Source organism: Bos mutus, chromosome 16, assembly GCF_027580195.1.
Source record: "Bos mutus isolate GX-2022 chromosome 16, NWIPB_WYAK_1.1, whole genome shotgun sequence".
Classification (NCBI taxonomy): domain Eukaryota; kingdom Metazoa; phylum Chordata; class Mammalia; order Artiodactyla; family Bovidae; genus Bos; species Bos mutus.
The window spans coordinates 73,921,965-73,944,393 of NC_091632.1; the positions used below are offsets into that span (position 1 = coordinate 73,921,965).

General features: G+C 34.9%; 1 protein-coding gene across 3 annotated transcripts in view; it reads right to left on the bottom strand.

The window, feature by feature from the left end:
- Positions 1-1,069: 1,069 nt before the first annotated feature.
- The window catches only part of UCHL5 (ubiquitin C-terminal hydrolase L5), a 41,314-nt gene continuing 19,954 nt past the window's right edge, over positions 1,070-22,429 (bottom strand). For 2 of the 3 annotated variants that reach the window (XM_005897392.3, XM_070385527.1), the window contains 8 exons: positions 16,489-16,614; positions 16,345-16,406; positions 16,132-16,262; positions 14,341-14,404; positions 10,282-10,384; positions 9,028-9,141; positions 6,648-6,746; positions 1,070-1,326 (listed from right to left, as the gene is read on the bottom strand). In XM_005897392.3, coding sequence (XP_005897454.1) covers positions 1,282-1,326; positions 6,648-6,746; positions 9,028-9,141; positions 10,282-10,384; positions 14,341-14,404; positions 16,132-16,262; positions 16,345-16,406; positions 16,489-16,614 — 744 coding nt within the window. In that variant the 3' untranslated portion in view covers positions 1,070-1,281. The remainder of the gene's footprint in view (positions 1,327-6,647; positions 6,747-9,027; positions 9,142-10,281; positions 10,385-14,340; positions 14,405-16,131; positions 16,263-16,344; positions 16,407-16,488; positions 16,615-22,429) is intronic. The other variant, XM_005897393.2, reaches the window with a different exon arrangement.

The following is a 22,429-nucleotide window of genomic DNA, read 5'->3' on the forward strand; positions in this document are numbered from 1 at the left end:
CAAGCCTTGGACCAAATGGAAACAATAAAGCTTTTTGCAGCAATGAAAAAAAAAAAAACAAACCACACAAAAAAAACCTTAAAAATTCATGTCTCAAATTAGAGGATGCATACAGTCTCTCTACTTATATTTAAATTTTTCCATAATAAAATAGTAAAGAGTCATGGATCAATTTTATAAATGTACCTAGTAAAGAAAAAGTAGATTATTTCCTTTATAAATAGAAGTTTTATAAAATTTCCTTTAGGGTTTAACTTGAAAAAGAAGATTTAGAGCAAGAATACAGTATCATTTCATAAAAAAAATAACAAAGCAACTCTAAAAAGAAATAGCAAATTCCATTGTGGGCAAACTATAGATGGCTCTTATAAACTACTGGGCTGTACTAATTTTGTTCAAATTGGCAAACAAGGATCTTCCATCACCATCATCACCTGTCTTATAAAAAGCAGATAATGGCCAAAATTGATCAACCTTTGATTTTTTATAAAGATACAGCTTAACAGCTTGAAAAAACATTGCCAAACTGAGTAACACCCCAAATCTTGAAGATTTCATAATTTGCTCATCTAAAATTTTGCTTTGACGCATAATACACCTTCCTGAAACAATTCTACAATACATAAATAATTCCAAACACTGAAAAAAGTTTGCTAAAATAAAATTGGGATGTTTATTACTTTTTCTACTCATAGCAATGAAAATCACTAGAAATTATACTTTTGTTCTTTTCAAATGATCTGCTTAAAAATCAAGCTTTTTTAAATAATTGGTATAGAAGATAAAATCATTTTTAAATCTTCAAAATACTTAAGATACTATAAGATAGAAATATTTATTTTTTTTCATTAATGATGAGAAGAAAAGAGATTCAGTTTAATCAAGGTCTGACATTTATAAATTTTAAGCATTTAACTGAGCTGGAAGATTGAATGAAAGATTAATTATAACAATTACAGGTAGAGAATAGCATTTGTCCATTTTCTACATTCATTATGGCAGTTATCTATCCAAAGAACCAACAGGAGTTCTCAGATCCAATGTCAAATAATGGAATTTGGGCCAGTGCTCTGAACACCGCTTTTATTTAGGACGCACCACATGCACATGATGCAGGTAGGGAGAGTTTATGGATCCATGCATTAAAGACAAGACAGACTGGTACTACTGCCAAACGTGCACTGAGTCAGTGAGAAAGTTGCTCAAGGTTCTTTATACTTAATGGTTTCCATGAAGATAAGTGCAGAAGCAGAAATGTATGCACATCCCAAAGCGTCTTCTTCATTTGGTTTCCTGTGCTTTCTTTGCATTCTGCTTTTCTTTTGCCTAGAAATTAAAGACAGCATACAATAACATCTTAAAAGTATGTTTCAGTTCATATTAAAATGTGTCTAAGAGGACACTCTTAAGCTAAAAGGCTTGAGATACATTGTTTATAAGATGTCTAAAATATTATCTTTTATAACTTGAGACTCACAACAAACTCCTCCTGGACAATTATATAGTGATTCTTTGTCCTCAATAAAAAGGATCATATTTGGTTTGCGGTTATTTCTTACCCGAAGTTGAAAATGTATTATTATAATGGTAATAATTTTAAGATAAAAATTTACTCATTCCATAAAGACATATTCATTCATAACTATTTCACAACAATATATTTACGTATGTGTCCACTTCTCATACAGAGTATAAGAAAAATCCTATATTGATTTCTACATATTTGAATAAATGAGTTTAACATAATAGTTTAAGTGAGTTTAACTTAACTAAAGGATCACATACCCGGAATGTTGATAAACCTCACTGCTGCTAAGTCACGTCAGTCATGTCTGACTCTGTGCGACCCCATAGATGGCAGCCCACCAGGCTCCCCGTCCCTGGGATTCTCCAGGCAAGAACACTGGAGTGGGTTGCCATTTCCTTCTCCAATGCATGAAAGTGAAAAGTGAAAGTGAAGTTGCTCAGTCGTGTCCGACTCCTAGCGATCCCATGGACTGCAGCCCACCAGGCTCCTCCATCCATGGGATTTTCCAGGCAAGAGTACTGGAGTGGGGTGCCACTGCCTTCTCCGGATAAACCTCACTAATATGACTCAAAAAACATTTTCAAGAGTTGTTCACTTGAAGCTCCTAACAAGTATAGAGCTTGAACACAGTAATTCTATTTCATTTTTCAGCAGTTGAGGAGGCCAGAGCTAAAAGTGTTATCAAACTAATAACCTGGAAACTGTGTCAAAATGCAGACTGACTCAATAAAATGCCTGAGGATCTAAATTTCTAACAAACTCTCAGGTTATGCCAATTCTGCTGGCCCTCAGGTGACAATTTGAGAAGCAAGCTTTTACAAGACTAGAATATAATGCTCTTTACACTATGGCACTTGAATCAGAAAGGATCAAGTAAATTAAACCCTTGATATTATACAATTAAGGAAAAAACCTTCCTTGATTAGAACTATAATCTTTTTTTATTCTGCATTAGGTAATAAAATTATTATACAACTGTATGACAAAACTGAGTGCTATGCCTTACAATATATTAAGAGTAAATACGTTGTATGTACCATATAGTTTTTTAAATTGTATATGTAAACATTTTCAATTAAAAAGAATAATTTGTAATTTGATGCATATGATTTCTCAAAGAAGTTTTCTGTTTCCAAATAATAAAAACACAATTCCATTTTTGATGTAACTGGGAAATAAAATGTGTAATTCTTTTCTTAATGATGTCTGAATATACAGGTACCTTACTAAGATTAATAAGAATGAATTAACTGGTTAATAACAAATTTTACAACATAATTAAATAAGCAAAGACATGTAGAGTACGCATTCATGTATTAAAATATATAATTCAGATAAAACTAAAGGTAAATTAAATAAAATAAGTTAAAAATAATTATATACCTTGACCAAAAAGATCTCATTTAATTCCCAATAATGTGAACTAAGTATTATTCCCAAATTTTACATGAGGAAATAGATTCTGTAGTAAAATAAATAACTTGCCTAAAAGCAACAGCTAATAATAAGTAACATTTCTGAGATTTAAACCAAAAGTTTGTATTCTGGCCTTTATTGAAAAATAAAAAATACTGTATTTCAAAATAGCATCGAAAAAATGTTCACGGTTCAGAAATATGTTCCTTATATTTAGTGTGCTATTGAGATATTAAAAATTGTTGACTCAAATCAGATAATTCTGTAATCATAGGTATTAACATAGATATTATTGTGAACAACTATGTTCTACCTTGTCTCTATTAAGGGCTAGAAAAAGTAAATTCTGTACATCAGTTATTTAATACCAATTGAATTATAATGTCTTTGTAAAATTTGGACAAAATTCAATACTGTGAGGTTTCTCTGAATCCCCCACAGTAACAAAATCTATGATTTTAAACTATGGTAGGTATTGGTGGTTGCTAAAAACCTGAGATAGAAAATGATTCAGAAACATATATAAAAGTTGGGATAAAATTTTTAAAGAATTATATCTGAATCAGTAAAAGTTTCACAAGTGAAACGTTAATCTGCTGATTTTATTTCATACTTTAAGGAACAGATTTGAGGTATGGCACAAGAAATTTTATAACTATACATTTTTATATTACCTCCTGAGCAGTTTTTATTTAACATACATTCAATGAACTAATCAGATAAGAATAGAAGCTTCATAAACAAGAACACTTATAAGGCAAGATCTTAACCTAATTCATTAAAGGCACAGGCCCTTGGGAGAATCAAAGTCTGCGCTCTTTATTATTTTGTAAAATTAACAGATTTTCACAGCTTAAATATTTCCAAGCCATCACAGGCAGTAAGTAAATGCCGCTGTTCTCAAAAATCGGAGCCTGGACAGCTTTAGCTCTTAGCAACACCACCAAAAGTAGCCATACCTTCCTGTTCGGTTCCTTCCACCCCTTCCACACTTCGTCCCTAATTTTTCTTTCACTTGGCATTGTGGGGAAGAAGGATGGGTTTCAATGTAATAATCCATTTCTGAACTCTGCATGTAATTTTTTCTCAGAAGTGTTATTTATTAAGTAATTTTCACTGCTGAAATCTTTATATTGTATATAACTATAAAATTTAATCTTGATCTGTTGTTTTTAATTTTTAACATTTACAGTTATCAGCAGAAACTGATATTTCAATACAATATGATTTTTTCAAAATAAGATGAACAAAAATATATTTGTGTACTAAAGAAGCTGATTCACTGGTAGAAATTAAGCATCTAATTCTAACAACAGATGTAAAAATTTGAGGATGTAAAATTTTAAATGGCATAAAGTTAATATTTAGGAGCTACCCTGCGCTTCCCCCAGAATCTCTTGCATGACTTTATTCTGGCACTTATCAGAATAATACTGTACAGCACAGTACTATAATTATGTATTCCTATCCTCTCCCCAACTAGGTTGCTTAAGACAGAGATGTGTCTTATGTGTACATCTGTTGACTTTAACAGACTGCCTCAAATACAGTTTCAGTTAGATAAATGTTGGATAATCAAAACATCTCAAAAACTTTAATCAAATACTGAATCTGAATTCCCTTCAAAATCTATGCATGTAACAGATGGTGCATATATATAAGAAATAAATACATCTCAATATTGCCTGTGCAGTATTATTAGTCAAAGAACAAGAAAGTCAGTAACTACTCTTTCAGTAAAACAAATACAAATGAAGAACAGACTGGGTTAGTATTCTACTAACACTAGGCATTCATATACTGCCACCCTGTGTCCAATACAATGTGAACCAAGGAATTATGGTTCTAATGCAAAAGTTGGAAAGCTGTTTTAACTGTGCTTTTAAAAAAATTATGGAAATATACTGTCATTAAAGTCAAATAAAAATGGTCCTAAAGTTGCACAAAAAAGTTTACTCATGGACCAATTTTAAAGCAAAATACATACATTTAAAATTTCTCTAAAGTATTTGTCTGGTCCCTGATAATATTTATCTATATTTAATACCTGATATATCATATAATTTGCCATAGCAGTCTATATTCTAGTATTTTCAACAGAGAAATATTTCACAGTGTTTCATACAAAGAATATTAATATCTAGATACTCAGTTAATCAGGCAATCTTGAGGATTACAGTACCCTAATTGTTTCTAAACCTTTAAAAATTAGTTTCACATTTTGGACTTTTATGATTTTTACTACCTTGAGATATATGAATAGAAAAAAATCTATATGGGTAAAGAGAAGATTTAGCAGTGTTCCTGCAACAATTTTACTTTTAATGCTAAAAGCTGAAGCATATGTTCATAGGCTGAACATATGCTTCAGACTTCCTTGGTAATTCAGGCTTCCCTGGTAGCTCAGCTGGTCAAGAATCCGCCTGCAATCCAGGAGACCATGGTTCAATTCCCGGTTCAGGAAGTTCCCCTGGAAAAGGGATCAGCTACCCACTGCAGTATCCTCAGGCTTCCCTGGTGGCTCATACAGTAAAGAATCTGCCTGCAATGTGGGAGACCTGGGTTTGATCGCTGGGTTGGGAAGATACCCTGGAGGAGGGTATGGCAACCCATTCCAATATTCTTGCCTGGAAAATCCCCATGGCCAGAGGAGTTTGGATGGCTGCAGTCCATGGGGTTGCAAAGAATTGGACACAACTGAGCAACTAAGCACAGTACATAGCATGTTCAGGATCTATATAATAAAGTATACACAAAAACCTGAACACACATCTTGAATTATTCAGATTTCCTGATGGTATCAAACAGTTGGGTTGAAATGTATCTGTGCTTCATGAACTTAAAGTTAATACCAAAAAACATCTACAACGTATTCTGGTCTTTAAGTTAACGGTCCAAAATTGTACTTGCCTAGTACTATCTTCTCAAAATGTGGTAAACTGACCAGCTTCATTAGAATCCCCTGGGAGAACTTATTACAGATTCCCTCCCTAAACCAGACTGTCTGGGGAGGGGCCAGGTAACAAGTGTTATAAAGAGATCTATGCTGTGTCACAGAAACCAATACAACATTGTAAAGCAATCACCCTCCAGTTAAAAATAAAAAAAATAAATAAAAGTATCCAGTGGTCACTTTCAGAAACACTGATTTACCATATAAACTCAAAAAACAAATACGCTTTATTTATTCAAAATTTTTCTTAAAGTGCCTTATATGGAAGAAAAAAATCCTAGTAATCAGAATTTTTCACTAACCTGTAGTAGTTTTCCCTTAGTGCAAAGGGTAATAGGTTGGGAATAAGGAAACCTATTTCTCAGGCTAGGTTATGCTTTTCCCCCTTTCAATGCTCATTCTAGTTTTAAACTCTATGATAATTCAAATTTTTGCTAAATTAAATGAGAAACATCTATTACTTCAATAATTAAAATTAATAATTTGTTTTCAGCTAAAGAAAGAAAGATGTTTTAAATTTCATTCTAATATAGCACAATCTGAATTTCTAACATTAAGGATTCCGGAAAGCTAAAGCAACAAAGCAATTCCTTATTTTTATTTTGCAATATGACACTGATCCAACATTTCTCAAGCTGAAAAACAAGTAAGTAAAAGCAAAGCTTCAACAAATTTTATCTCTACTCAAGTCAAGTAACATTTTTTAGAGACTCTAACTCTAATTTAAGTACTCACCAGTAAAAGACTTACCTTTTCTACTAGTGGTATTAACTGCTGGTGTTCTGCTAAAGTCTTTAACAATTCCATAATGAATGGCAGATAATTGTGCTTCCTTCTGATATTTTCAATCTGAAAATGAAACACATATCAAACCACACTATTTTCACTAAGCTTCTGATATTTTAATTTTTGGATCTAGCTCAACATAGAAATGAAAGAAAATCCTCCATTATCATACAAAAAGCATTAGAAATAATGAGATTTCCATTGCCACTGAGAATAAATTACAATAAATATGTGGAGAGAGTTCTCTGGGGTACAGCATCCTACTCTTGGCTTAGCAAACAACGGAGGCTTTTAAAAGTCTAATCTGAGATAATCTATGAAAACATAACTCATGAAAGCAAACTAAAAAGGCCGACAAGATAAATGAACACTCCTGCTACTACACCTATGCAAACAATAAGGCCACACTTAATAAGACCAGTTTTATTGTGTGATTAAGAACAATCTTTCTTTGATTATTTTTGACCAAAAAGGGAATAGCTGTAGGGAAAAATCTGTGCTCCGGTGGAAAACTATGCATTGTCTACACTCTCCCAAGTTACGGGACTGCAGCCTGTCACTGTCTGGTAGAGGTTCAATTTACTTCCCTTTCCATAGGAAAAAAAAGTTTCCATCTTTTGCAAATTCATTTTGGCATTCCTACAGTTTATATAAATTTGAGCTTCTTTGACTTCTCCTTTGAACTAGTTGTGACATCTTACAGGTTTGCTCAATTAATGAAGTAAATAAAATTTTAGCATGTTCATTTTATATCTGGTCTGAGAATTCTTTTTGGCTAAATTCTTTTAGCCCAATTTTTGAACAAAGCATTCTCAAACAAAGCAAACATTCTAAAACTCAGTGTTATACTTAAGGCAAACATGAAAAATTAGTTAATTATGTAACAACACTACACCAGAATACATAAATAGTAGGCAGTTTTTTAACACCACATAAAAGAGAAGATAACATTCAAGCTTTCATCCCTTACTTTCCTGTCTCCATGAATTTGGCCTTCTTTTTCCTGTCTGGAACACTCTGGAGCCAGCTCCTACCACCTCCACCTAAAGAAATCCTGCCTACCCAGGGTCCATGTGTTTTAGCAATCACACTGTTGGCTGTTAAGTATGTTACAAAGCAGCGTTCTCACACTATGGTAAACAACGGAAAGAAGAACAATCCCTGCCTGAGACTGAGCTTCACATGAAAACTGCTTTTTCTACCGTGACAAACATGACAGATCAACAAAGTACTGTTTCCAACGTCCTACAAAATTAAAAAAGTGTTCTTCACTCTTCTCCATTTCTGAAAAAAGTTTATCAGACAGACTGCAAATGAAGAAAAATGACGTAACTGAAGATAGGCTTGCTTAGTATTTCACCCTGAGTTATACAATGGTTGACATAATTTAAAAATTTTAAAACCCTAAAAAAATTGGAAAGAAAATTTAAAAAATGAACCCAGCTATGTACTAAATTGGAGACAGAATGACACCAAGAGAAAATTTTTCCAAGTGAATTTTAAAATATGCTAGTTTGATTGCACATTCAAAATGAAATATATCCTCAGGAAAAAAATTACGAGAACACTTCTCAGTTGTTAACACTACTAGCATTGCTATTCTGAACCTTTTCATTCATATATACATATACATATAGCACAAAGCAAGTAAGTATATGTTAATGCTGATAGAAACCAAGATTTTCAACTGAAAAGACACAAATGCTTAACTTCAAACATAAAGCCCTTTAATCCTTAGTTCGAGTATTAACATGAATTCCAATTGTATTTTCTCTTCAAAGATAAAAAAAAGAAACTAGTAAAAACGTATTTCTTAGCTCTGAAAAGTCCTGGAAATAATGAAGAATCAATATCGCTAAGCACCCTGAGCAACCAATGGTTGCTAATGGTTTCTAAACACCATTTCTCACCAAAAGAACTCAGGACTTCTTGAAAAAAAATGGCCAATTTCAAGTCTGAAGCAGGAAATGCACAAGATAGAGTCTGAAACATCTTATCATGCTAGAAAGCAAGGAAGCTATCAGACATGAAGACAGTCACATCCAAAGAACTTGGGAGATAGCCTGATGTGCCTCCTAATGGTCAAAGACGGGGTAATTTGAGCATTAAAAATAACTGCAGTGAACATTAGCAACAGATGTTAAATATCTGTTCATAATAATACTTGAAGAAAAATAAAAAGGAAAGAACCTTTCTAGTTACCTCTGTAGGGTACCAGGCGAATCAACACATTCTGAAACCATGTGAATAATGGGGAGAAGAGCAATCAAGCAGTCAATATACCTTCACATCAAAATACACTACACTGTATTAAAACATTAAGGAACAAAAGAAAAACACCTACCTTGTATCGTTTTAATTTCTGTACTTCCTCTTCAATAAGCATCTGATTTTTGGCAACCTCTGACTGAATAGCACTTAACATATTACTGCCCTGATCTGTATCCATGGGTTCCTCCTTGGGGAAAAGAAAAAGAACCAGCACACCCTAATAACTGAGGCTTAAGTCTAAAACATTTTTAGATGATAAACATAGTACAGTCATTTCCCAATTTTGATCTTAATATTGGGGATGGAGTATCAGCTTAATAACTGTAATATTAAAGGATGAAAGAAATACTTATTTAGGGCCTATAAGTAAGCATAAGGAAGAAGTAGTATTTCTCCCAAATTTCTGTGTTCTACAATATGTATGAATTTTTACCTAAAAACCACCCATTGTATAATGTACTGAATTGTTACAATCTTCTATTAGCTATAAAATAAATGTGCTTAAACATACTCAGGAAAATGTGATCAAAGAAATGTAAACAAAAGTCTTTGTCTATTACTAATTCTCTTTGCCAATCATATTTACTAGAAAGATAATCATCATAAGGAATAAAAAAGATTACATGTGACTCCAATGTGCCCAATTAATTCTGTAACAAATATATTCTAACTTGCTTAATTATATAATTAAACTACAGTAAATAGTTAATTGTGAACACTTGGCACCCCACTCCAGTACTTTTGCCTGGAAAATCCCATGGACGGAGGAGCCTGGTAGGCTGCAGTGCGTGGGGTCGCTAGAGTTGGACACGACTGAGCGACTTCACTTTCACTTTTCACTTTCATGCATTGGAGAAGGAAATGGCAACCCACTCCAGTGTTCTTGCCTGGAGAATCCCAGGGATGGGGGAGCCTGGTGGCTGCCATCTATGGGGTCACACAGAGTCGGACACGACTGAAGTGACTTAGCAGCAGCAGCAGCAGCATTTAGTACATACTATTTGTCTGTCACTTTTTTGAAGTGGTCTGTATATATATATCATCTCAGTTATTCTTCACAACAACATTTAAGGTAAAGACTATTATTTTAACTTTACATGAAGAAACTGAGGCACAAAGAAATACACTCGAAATCATACTTTCACTAAGTGGCAAAGGCAGGAGCTGAATTTAGGAAGCCTGACTCCAGGGTGCATTATCTTAACCACCACTCAGGATACTTGATTAAATCTGTATTTTAAAAAAAGGAAGGAAGGAAAGAAGAAAAGAAAATAGTTTCCCTGAGAGAATAACTAGAACTTTGTACATAAAACACATGGCCACAAACCTCAGCAAGTTGTCTTTGTAACTCTGCTATCTTCTGTTCATATATCATTTTTCTGTCAGACACAATAGCCATTAAGTTAAATCGAATTTCACCTTCACTGTACCTAAGAAAAAATGACAGTTTATAATGCAATAAAGAAATGTAACACTGTTATAATTAAGATAATCTATTTTGATTACTTCCTTATTCTCTGGGGTAAACACAAATCTACCAATTGGCTAACCATAAAAACTGACATTTTAAGAAAGCTTTTGTAAAGAGGAGACATTACAATCAATATCACAAAAATACAAACAATCCTAAGAGAATACTATGAAAAATGATATGCCAACAAATGGATAAATTCCTAGAAACAACCTTCTAAGACCGAATCAGAAAGAGATAGAAAATCTGAATAGACTGATTACTAGTTATATAACTAAATGAGTAGGGTTTCCCTGATGGCTCAGTGGTAAAGAATATGCCTGCCAATGCAGGAGACGTGGATTTGATACCTGGGTTGGGAAATCCCCTGGAGAAGGAAATGACAACCCACTCTAATTCTCTTGCCTGAAAAATCCCATGGACAGAAGATCCTGGGATTGCAATAGAGTCAGACATGATTTAAAGACTAAACAACAAACAATAACAATAGTTGAATCAGTAATCAAAAAAAAAAAAAAAAATCCCAACAAACAAAATCCAAGACCAGATAACTTCACAGGGGAATTTTACCAAACATTTAAAGAACAGCTAATATTAATACTTATATTTCTCAAACTATTCTAAAAAAAATTAAGAGGAGAGAATACTTCCAAACTCATTCTGAGTATGGCATTACCCTGATAAAAAATCAGAGACACTTCAGATAAAATTACAAGCCAATATCCCTGGTGAACACACATGCAAAAACTCTCAATAAAATATTAGTAAACTGAATTCAACAACACATTAAAAAGATCATACATCATGATCAAGTGGGATTTATTCTAGGGATGTAAAGATGGTTCAACATACACAAATCAATTAGTGTGATAACTGCATCAACAAAACAAAGGGGAGAAATCACATGATCATCTCAATAGAGGCAGAAAAACTATTTGACAAAATTCAATATCCATTCACGATTAAAAACTCTTTAACAAACTTTGTATAGACGGAACATATATCAACACAGTAAGGGCTAAGCCTACTGCTAACATCATATTCAATGGTGAAAAGCTAAAAAGCTTTTCCTCTAAGATTAGGAACAAGACAAGGATGCCTACTCTCACCACTTTTATTCAACACAGTATTAGAAGTCCTAGCCACAGCAACCACACAATAAAAAGAAATAAAAGGCATCCAAATTAGAAAGAAAGAAGCAAAACTCACTATTTGCTGATGACATGAAACTAAATACAAAATACCCTAAAAACTCTATCAGAAAACTATTAGAGCTATTAATAGTTTTAATAGCTAATAAAAACTATTGCATTTCTATATACTAATAATGACTATCAGAAAGACAAACCAAGAAAACAATTCCCTGTACAATTACTTCAAAAAGAATAAAATACCTAGGAATAAAGTTAACAAATATAGTTAACCATATCTACAGGGTGAAAACACACTGAATAACTGAATTTATCAGCAGAAACCATGGAGACCAGAAGGGAGTGGCATAACATTTCTCAAGTGCTACAAGAAAAGACTATGAACTGGAGATAAAGTAAACTTCAGAGTAAAGAAAATTACTAGAGAGGGACAGCAATGCATAATGGTAAAAATGTCAATCCACCAAAATGAAATAGTGATTGTAAGTGTTCATGCACCAAACAACAGACCTGCAACAATATATAAAGCTTTAAAAACTGATAAAACCAAAATTAGAAACAGGCAAATTCAAAACTGTCTCAATTTGCAAATGATCTGATTATCTATGTAGGAAATGCCAAGGAATTCACAAAAAGCTTCTAAAGCTGGTGGGTGAGTTTAGCAAGGCTGAAGGATGCAAGACAAAGAAAGAAAAAAAATTAAACTTTATTTCTATACACTAACAATGATCACATGGAAATTAAAAATTAAAATACAGTATCATTTGTTATCAGTCAAAAGAACATGATCTACTTGGGATATAAATCTGAAAAAACATGTATGGAATTAGTATGCTAAAAAACACAAAATGCCGATGAAAGAAATTAAAGAAGATTCAAGTAAATGGAAGGTCATATCATGTTCATGGATTGCAAGCATCAGCTGAGTTAAAAAAAAATACCAATTCTCCTAAAATTGATGTTTGACACAATTCCTATCAATAGCCCAACAAGAACTTTTGTAGATACAAAATTACACTATAATTTACATGGAGGGCAGAATAACTATAACAGCTAAAACAACTTTAAAGAAAAAGAATAAAGTTGGAGGCATCAGACTATTCTAATACTTATAATAAAGCTACAGCAATCAAGACTGTGAGGTACTTGCAGAGAAGAGAAAAACAGATCAGTGGAACAGAAGAGTGAACCCAGAAACAGACCACACAAATGTGCCCAACCGGATTTTTTTTTTTTTATAAGGGTGCAGGAGCAGTTCAGTAAAGGATAGCCTTTTTAACAAATGGTGCTAAACCAATTGAAAATATGAAGCAAAAAAATGAACCTTGACCTAACTTCACATCACACAAAAATTAATTCAAAATACATCACAGACTTGTACGTAAAGTATTATCCTATAAACCCTTAAAGAGAAAAAGGGGAAAATCTTTGGGACCTAGGTTTAGGCAAAGATTTCTTAGGTTGGACAACAAAAATACATATTGGGAAAACTGACAAACTGGGCTAGACTGGAATGGAGAACTTTTGCTCTGTGAAAGACCACAATGGAGGATGGGTCGATGGGACCGGGAAAGACTGTTTTCAGTCAAGTGTCTGAGGAAGGACTGGTGGTATAAAGAACCTCAAGGCTCCACAGTCAGAAAACAAACAATTCAGTTACAAAATAAACAAAAGGCATGATCTTCAACATTAGTCATTAGGGAAACGCAGATTAAAACCACAAGGAAATATCACTACCCACCTACTAAAATGGCTAAGAGAAAAAATTTTGACAAAACCAAATCCTAGCTAGCTTGTGGAGAAACTGGATCACTTATACTATACCACAGCTGGAAATGTAAAATAAAATAGTACAGCCACTCTGGAAGAGTTTGTCAATTTCTTTAAAAAAATCAAACATGCATTTACCATACAGCTAGGTATTACCTCAGAGAAACAAAAATTTATGTCCACATAAAAATATGTACACAAATGTTTACTGCAGCTTTATTCATAATAGCAAAAACCAGAAAATAATCCAGATGTCCTTCAATAGCTGAATGGACAAAAAAAATAATAATAGACTATCCATACCACGGACTACTACTCATCTATAGAAAAGAAGGTACTACTGATAATCCTAACATCCTGGATGAATCTCCAAAGAATTACACTGGGTGAAAAAAGTCAATTCAAAAAGGTCACATATTTTATGATTTCATTTATGTGACACTCCTAAAATGACAAAAATTATAGAACTAGGGATTAAGGATGGGGGTGGCAGAGCAGGGGTATAGTGGTTGCAGCTATAAAAGGGCATCATGAAGAACCACTGCAGTGATGGAATTATCCTGCATCTTGACTGCATCAGCATCAGTATCTGGCTGTGACACTGTACCACAGTTTTATAAGATGTTCCTCCCGAAGGGTAGAGGGTACACAGGATCTCTCTGATTTATTTTTATAACTTAATGTGAATCTATAATTATCTCAACATAAAAATTAATTTAATAAAAAAGACAGCCCTGAAACAATAAACTTCACAAAATAACTGTATAAAGTATCTACCTAAACAGAGATGTGCATATTTAGCTCCTATGAAGACAAGATAACTTATTATTATGTAGAATTTAGAAATTTTTCTGTATGATTTCCTGAACATATTAATCCAATCCAAAGAAAAAGTTTGGTAAGTATTGTTAAAACAACAATAAAAAAAAAGGCTTAAAGAAATGTTTAAAAATGAGGACATTCGTTATGCCAAAGAGATAAGCTGAGCATTTACTTTTGTATCCTTTTTTCTATGACTGGCCTCACTGCGCTGATCCAGTCATCTTGATTGCATGCACCTAGGAAGAAATGCAAAAGCATTTACTTCAGATTTGACATCAATATTATTTCAAAAGTTTACTCAAAGTATTTTTTATTAATATTTTGGCAAATTCATTATAGTAAAAAACTTTTTAGCATAACTATGTTAAGCTTCAACTCTTACTTTCTCAGGAATGATTATGGGGAAATGATAAGTTATCGTAATTTGCATTGTCACATTATTGTGTCCCTTAGTGGTGCTAGACAAATGTTTGAGAAAGTAATGAATTAGGGAATTATTTCATTAAAACTCTTTGTCTCTGTGAGATAAGGATGACTGCCTTTCATTTTACAGATGATGAAACTGAGGGCTAAGAAAAGCCTGCTCACATGTTAGTGACAAAATAAGGATTCAATCCTTATCTGACTCCCCACCATCACAACTATAGAAAAAAAAATACTGAAATCCACACACAACGCAAAACTGATTTTACCCAGTTATTTTAATCCTCCCTTTTCACCTATATTTTAGCATAGCCCCAGCTGCGTAGCAAAACTGGCCGTTCTGTTTTATAGTTTACGTCCTTTACAGCTGATGGATCCAATGAATACAGAGTGGCTGACCAGACAGATGCCCAGAGAGAAAATGCAGAGATCAGATCAACCCCCAACCAGAAAAAATCAACTTCTACATAATTCAAAGAACACTCTATTAATTTTCTTTAAGAAACATAGAAAAATAAATATTTTTAAACATGTAAATCTGCATTAGATGAACTACTGGTTCCAGGCATGGGTGTGGGCAGTAAGAATAGAATAAGCAAAATAAAACTTCAATTTTTAGTTTTTAATCTGGAAGTATAAAAGTTTTGCGAATAGCAAATAACATTCAGTTCAGTTCAGTTCAATCGCTCAGTCGTGTCCGACTCTTTGCGACCCCATGAGTTGCGGCACGCCAGGCCTCCCTGTCCATCACCAATTCCCGGAGTTCACTCAGACTCACGTCCCTCAAGTCAGTGATGCCATCTAGCCATCTCATCCTCTGCCATCCCCTTCTCCTCCTGCCCCCAATCCCTCCCAGCATCAGAGTCTTTTCCAATTTCATAAAAACAGGTTTCACTGAACTTAAACCAAACTTTAAAAAGAGAAAAAGAAAACTTAATGAGGTAAAATACGGAGTTAAACTTCTTTTGTGGGTCTGTTAGTTCATTACTAGATCAGAACCACCTCAGCCTCACTCAATAACCATTTATCATGAGCTCCAGGCTGGAGTTGGGGTGGGATCAGGACAAATCCACCCTTTGGCACAAAGGACAGCACAGTACTGCACTATTTAAATAGAAGCTTTGAAGAAAAACATTCCTATAGACTGTTGAACACTGAATTACAGAGATTCTGAAAGATCTAAATCCAAGGGAAAATACTTTACCACAGATGACAGGGATGGGATCATATTTCTTATCAATAACAAGTTAAGTTCACTGAAAGAAGTAGTTTTTAAAAGTTAACTGAAAAATCAAAAATAAATTATGTAATCTAGGGACTAAAAACACTTATCTCATAGGAAAAAATTAAAGGTCCCAATGAAACTACAGTAGTCAACATGTCCTCACTGTCTATTACTTAGTTTCATAAAGGACTGAAGAGCTTAAGGACATCACCTCCCCTTTCAAAACCTACACCGCACTGGGACTGAAACAAAGGTAAACATCTAATCCTTTTTTCTTCATCAAAATTGAAATGCCAGGAATAGGAACCACATTACCTAAGTCAATCGGTCCTTCTCTTAATCCATCTAGTTCATACAGTCTTCCATTAACAGGAACATAACTGACAAAGTGAAAAGCATCTTCTTCTTTTGCTGCTGTCTTAGCATCAAATTCAAACATTTGCTGTCTACAGGGAAGAGAAAAACAATGAGAAACAAATCGGCAAAGATAAACCAGCCAATATTACATTTAATATAAAGTCCTTTTACCTGGCAAAACTGTTGTGCACTTGTCGGATGACATCTGAATTACTCAGCGCCAAACCTTTCATCTGAAATAAGTTTTAAAAGTAGCCTATTAAAATAAGAACCACCACAAACAAGATATTTTAGGAATAATAAGATTGTACTCACAGCTGCATCGAAACTTTGTGAAAATTCTTTAAACTCTGATAATGTCTCTCCTAAATGGACATCTTGATGCGTGCAGTTCAATAACACACTTACTATGGCTTGAGTAGCACAAGCATTATTAATTACCTATAAAATATAAAAGGAAAAATATTATCAATGTGTTTAAAAAAACCCAGCTTTCAACTGGTGACACTGACCCCTAAAATATGAAAAAAATATCTTCCAAATTTTACTTAATATAGTATTAGCATAAACATAATAAACATGAGTAATTTCCATTTTTAATCTATTTTCAGGAATTCTATGCAATTCTGGAGCTGAATCAAATAAATTAAATGAACTCATAATTGAAGACTAATCTAGTTAGAGTAACGAAATCCATCTTTCCTGGTCTAAAATACACCTGATAAAACCAAAAGAGCCTATCCTTCCCTCTTATTCACTTCCTAATAAGCTTGTTTCTGCCTACAAATACTCAATCCAAATTTCAGAATCCACTGCAAACTCTAACTTACCTGTGTAATTTTAGAGAAATTATGCAACAATCTATATTAGTTTCTTCCCTCATTTGAATTCCTAAAAATGACAGCATAAACAGCAGTATACTGTCCAGATATTTTTCAATGCAATCTTTACAGCCCTAACCTCTAGCTATTAACTATTTATTTAACAAATTGTGAGGACCTTACATTCTACTGAGAGAAGAAAACATTTAGATAGCACTTATGTGTCAAGTACTTTTCTAGGCTTCTTTTAATCCTGTCAGTTAACAATTTAAGAAGAAGGAGTAATATTATTATCCTCATTTTACATTTGTGGAAGCTGAGGAACAAAGAGGTTAAGTAACTTGCCCAGAGGGCACAGAGCTAAGAGGCAGGTGATCTGGTGTGAGAAATCCCTGTACTTTGCCAACATTGGAGGCTGGCTCCATACACACTTGTGGTCTCTCCAACGAGATTATAACCTACTTATGGACAAGGGCTTCTGCCACACTCCCTACAGCACCTACTCAGAGTTGAGATTACAGAGCTGGAAAGAGTCTCAGACCATCATTGCAAATGCCAGCTAGAGTCACTGTAAAGTTAAACTTGATAAATTATTTTTTAAAATACAATTTATTCCCACTGCTGTATTTCATTACTACACTGTAATTAAAAACCATTTTCCAAAAATGTTATGATCTGACAATTTGATAAATTACTTCTATTTTGCCTGATTTCAAAATAAAATCCTTCAATCATCTTCCTTCATTAACTCTTACACGCCTACACTTTTTTGTGGTCAGAGACTTTTGAAATCTTATAAATATCTGTGAGTTCTTACACTTTTGACTGCAGTATGTTTAAGAAATTCCTTGATAAGCCTGCTTTTTCCATTAGAGAACACTCTCTTACTCCCAACTCTCAAACAGTAATAACAACACACTCTTCGAATTCCCCTTACAGTATGGTTGACGATTAGAGAAAAGTAACAGTAGATCCAGAATCCAATTAACATTGCCGCTGACTTCTTTTAATATGTATTCTGATCTGAATCACAGTTCTTTAGTAAATTTGGATGAAAATTTGTAATGATTAAAGGAGACATCATAAAGGTCATTAACTAAAACAAGACTTAGGGCTGTCTTATCTTGGGCCAAAATTATCTGGGGATGAGTTGGTAGGACTGAAGTCAACAGAAGTTAAAATTTATACTCATTCACACATTCTTTCAAAATGATGACACATTAAAGACACAGTCTATACCCAATGCTAGACACTAGACACTGAGGCTATGGCAGAAAATACTAACAAACACTCCTATGATCTAAGAACTTCAAATCTGTAATCTATCACTTCAGAAATTTTTTTAAAGGATTAGTAAAGAACTCTATGCAAAATCATCAAACTGTATACATTAAATATGCAGGTTTTTTGTGTATGTTATATGTCAATAAAGTTGGGTTTAAAAAAAAAAGATAGAGAAAATCATGTGGTTACTGATCCTCCTCTTCTGTAGTTAATAAGGACTTAACAGTATCCATGATTTATTACCAGCCTGTTTTGTGTTTGTGTGAAGAATAGTCATTATGTGCGTGCATGGGTATAAATATGCCTCTTTAAGTTTTTAAATGAGTTTAGTGCCACCAAGTGGTAAGGCTATAAACAGCACATGAGTCTCTCTTGGGGGAGATCTTCCAAGACCCCCAGGGGATGCCTCAAACATGCACAGTACTAACCCCGAAAAATAAAATGTTCTTTCCTATGCTAATGAGCTGGTAGCATCCACAAGGGGCAAAGGGATGCGTCACACCCCATGTAGGATGGAGGACAGCATGAGATTTCGTCACACTATTCAGAACAGCACACAGTTTAAAACTCACGGTTTACTTCTGAAATTTTCCATTTAATATTTTCAAATAGAGCTGACCAAACCCATGGAAAGTAAAACAGCAGATAAGAGGGGGAATATTGCACAGAAGTAGCAAAAAATTCTTTTTCAGACACTAAAAAGTTCACAGCCATTCAGTTCAAATATTTACTGAAACACCCACTGGGGGCCAGACACTGTGATAATGCTGAACACAGTGAACATAAGAGATGCGGTCCTTGTCCTCATGAAACATGTAAAAATCACCTTATATACATCCTTTCGGAAGAACTTAAAACTTACTTCAGAAAATAATTTCTGCAGTATAAATTATGTATACAGTCCGCAACTGCTTAAATCTTTAACTAGTCCTGAGTGTTCTACTAAAAGCATTCTGACTTGTAACACACTTAAATAAAGCAGTAGTTTAACAACAGAAGGAAGGCTAGACCAGGAGGTCACAAGAAGGATTGCCCCAGAACCTTAGGAATTTGGTCTGAATTCCTTGAAGAGGCCATATATTCTCTAATTCATCTGAGCTCTTCCACTCTCTACCTCTTACACAAAATCCAATTCACACATTCATGCTGCCAGCTACCTGACTTCACAACACACAGGCTAGAGAACAACTTCTTATCCTGGTGTACCGAAAAGAACATGGCAGATGCCTAGAGAAATACATCTAAAACTGCTTGAAGTACTGCATTACAAATTATAGTCAATCTTCACTGAGTCATAGCTATAGGATAAATTAATACTTTTTTAATATTTATTAACAGACTTTATTTTCTTGGGCTCCAAAATTACTGATGGTAACTGTAGCCATGAAATTAAATGACGCTCATTCCTTGGAAGAAAAGCTATGACGAACCTAGACAGTGTATTAAAAAGCAGAGACAGGACTTCCAGTTCAAGATGGTGGCGTAGAACACATACTCATCTCCTCCTGCAAGAGCACCAAAATCACAACTAGCTGTTGAGCAGCCATCGACAGGAGGACACTGGGATCTACCAAAGAGACACCCCACGTCCAGAGACAAAGAAGAAGCTGCAGAAAGACAGCAGGAGGGGCACAATCATGATAAAATCAAATCCCATTCCCGAAAAGTGGGTGACCCACAAAATAATACCAAAGAAGTTCTCCCAACCGTTGTGAAGGTTCTGAACCCCATGTCAGGCTTCCCGGCCTAGGAATCTGACAAAGGAACTGAGAATCCCCAGAGAATCTGACCTTGAAGGCCAGCAGGATTTGATTACAAGATTTTCACAGGCTAGGGGAAACAGAGACTCCAGTCTCAGAGGGCACAAACAAAACCTTGTATGCACCGAGACTCAGAGGAAAGGAGCAATGACTCCACGGGATACTGAACCAAAACTACCTGCTACTGTTGAAGGGTCTCCTGTGGAGGTGTGGGTTGTCAGGGGCTCACCACAGGGACGGGGGCACTGGCAGCAGCAGTCTGGGAAGGTCCCCTTTGGCGTAAACCCTCTTGGAGGTTGCCATTAACTGGACCATAGAGCCTGCAGACCAGAGGGCTGGGCCACCTCAGGCCAAAAAAACTACCAGGGAGGGAATCCACTTGGATTAAAGCTTACTGAGCAAGGCCCTGCCCACTAGAGCAAGAGCCAGTTTTTCCCACCACCACTTTTAAGAGAACACTGAAAGCATAGTAGAACCTAGAGAACAGAGAAGGGAATTCATTCCAGGAAGAGAAAAGGGTACAAAAAGGAACAAATTAAGATGACATGTTTGATACAATAAGTATATTGGTCTGCCTGTATTAGTATGCTTGTAGTCAAGAGTATGGGGTCCTTAGTCATCTACTAAATCAGTATTGGTAAGTAATTAGGAGCTTACCCTAGGAGTAAGATATTTTAAATAGAAATAGCAGTAAAAACAGTGATTCAGAAAGGTTCGGTTTAATACAGTTTACAGGAAGGATTGAAAATGGCTAAAAACAAACAAGATCCACTGGGTTGCTACCCTAAAGCTGCTGCTGCTGCTGCTGCTAAGTCGCCTCAGTCATGTCCAACTCTGTGCAACCCCATAGACAGCAGTCCACTAGGCTCCTCCATCCCCGGGATACTCCAGGCAAGAATACTGGAATGGGTTGCCATTTCCTTCTCCAATGCATGCATGCTAAGTCACTTCAGTCGTGTCCAACTCTGTGCAACCCCATAGACAGCAGTCCACCAGTCTCCTCCATCCACAGGGTTCTCCATGCAAGAATACTGGAGTAGGTTGCCATTTCCTTCTCCAACCCTAATGCTTGTGGTTGTTTAGTCACTAAGCCATGTCTGACTCTTTGCGACCCCATGGGCTGTATGCCTGCCAACCTCCTCTGTCCATGGGATTTCCCAGGCAAAAATACTGGAGTGGGTTGCCATTTTCTTCTCCGGGCAATCTTCCTGACCCAGAGATCAAACCCATGTCTCCAGCACTGGCAGGCAGATTTTATAGCACTGAGACACCAGGGAAGCCCCATACATAATGCTGCTAAGTCGCTTCAGTCGTGTCTGACTCTGTGTGACCCCAGAGACGGCAGCCCACCAGGCTTCCCCGTCCCTGGGATTCTCCAGGCAAGAACACTGGAGTGGGTTGCCATTTCCTTCTCCAATGCATGAAAGTGAAAAGTGAAAGTGAAGTCGCTCAGTCGTGTCCGACTCTAGCGACCCCATGCACTGCAGCCTACCAGGCTCCTCCGTCCATGGGATTTTCCAGGCAAAAGTACTGGAGTGGGGTGCCATTGCCTTCTCTGCATACATAATGCTAGTATGAAATAATAAAGGGCAATAGGTTAATGGAGCAAACAAAACTAGAATTACCCAAATGTGCAAGTCAGAACTCAAGGTGTCAGGTATACAACTAAAAATAAGATTAAAACAAAATAAGGGGATATGAATAACAATCATACAAAACAATTTTGTAAACTTAAACTAAAATGGAGAAATTAAAAAAAAATCTTACCAGAACTAAGTCAAGAAAAAATAAGTAGCCCAAATAAGTCTTTTAACTAGCACATGGCTACAGTAATTAAAAATACATTCACAAAGAAAATACCAGGCACAGATGATTTCATAGGCCAATTCTACCAAAATTTGAAGAAACAGACCATTTAAATTTTATACAAATTCTTCAGGACAATTACAAAACAGAAGAAATTTCAACCCAATTCATGAAATAAGCACAGCCTTAATATAAAAACTAGCCAAAGTCATTACAAGAAAGGAAAATTAAGGCCCATTTCATTCAAAAATATAGATGTTAAAAAAACTCTAAACAAATATTGAATTAAATTAAACAGTGCATAAAAAGAGAATATATCATGACCAACAGGGCTTATCTTAGATATGAAAGAATGATTTAATATTAGAAAAATTCATAAATGTAACTAACCATATTAACCTATTAAGAGGGAAAATAAAAGTGATCATGTTAACAGATGCAGAAAAGCATCTGAAAAAACTTAGTCCTTCCATAATAAGGACACTTACTAAATTATTAAACGAATGTCCTTACCCAAAAAAGAATATTAAGGAAAAAAAAAAATCTGAAATGGGAAATGGTAAAAGCATTCCCTCTAAAATCACA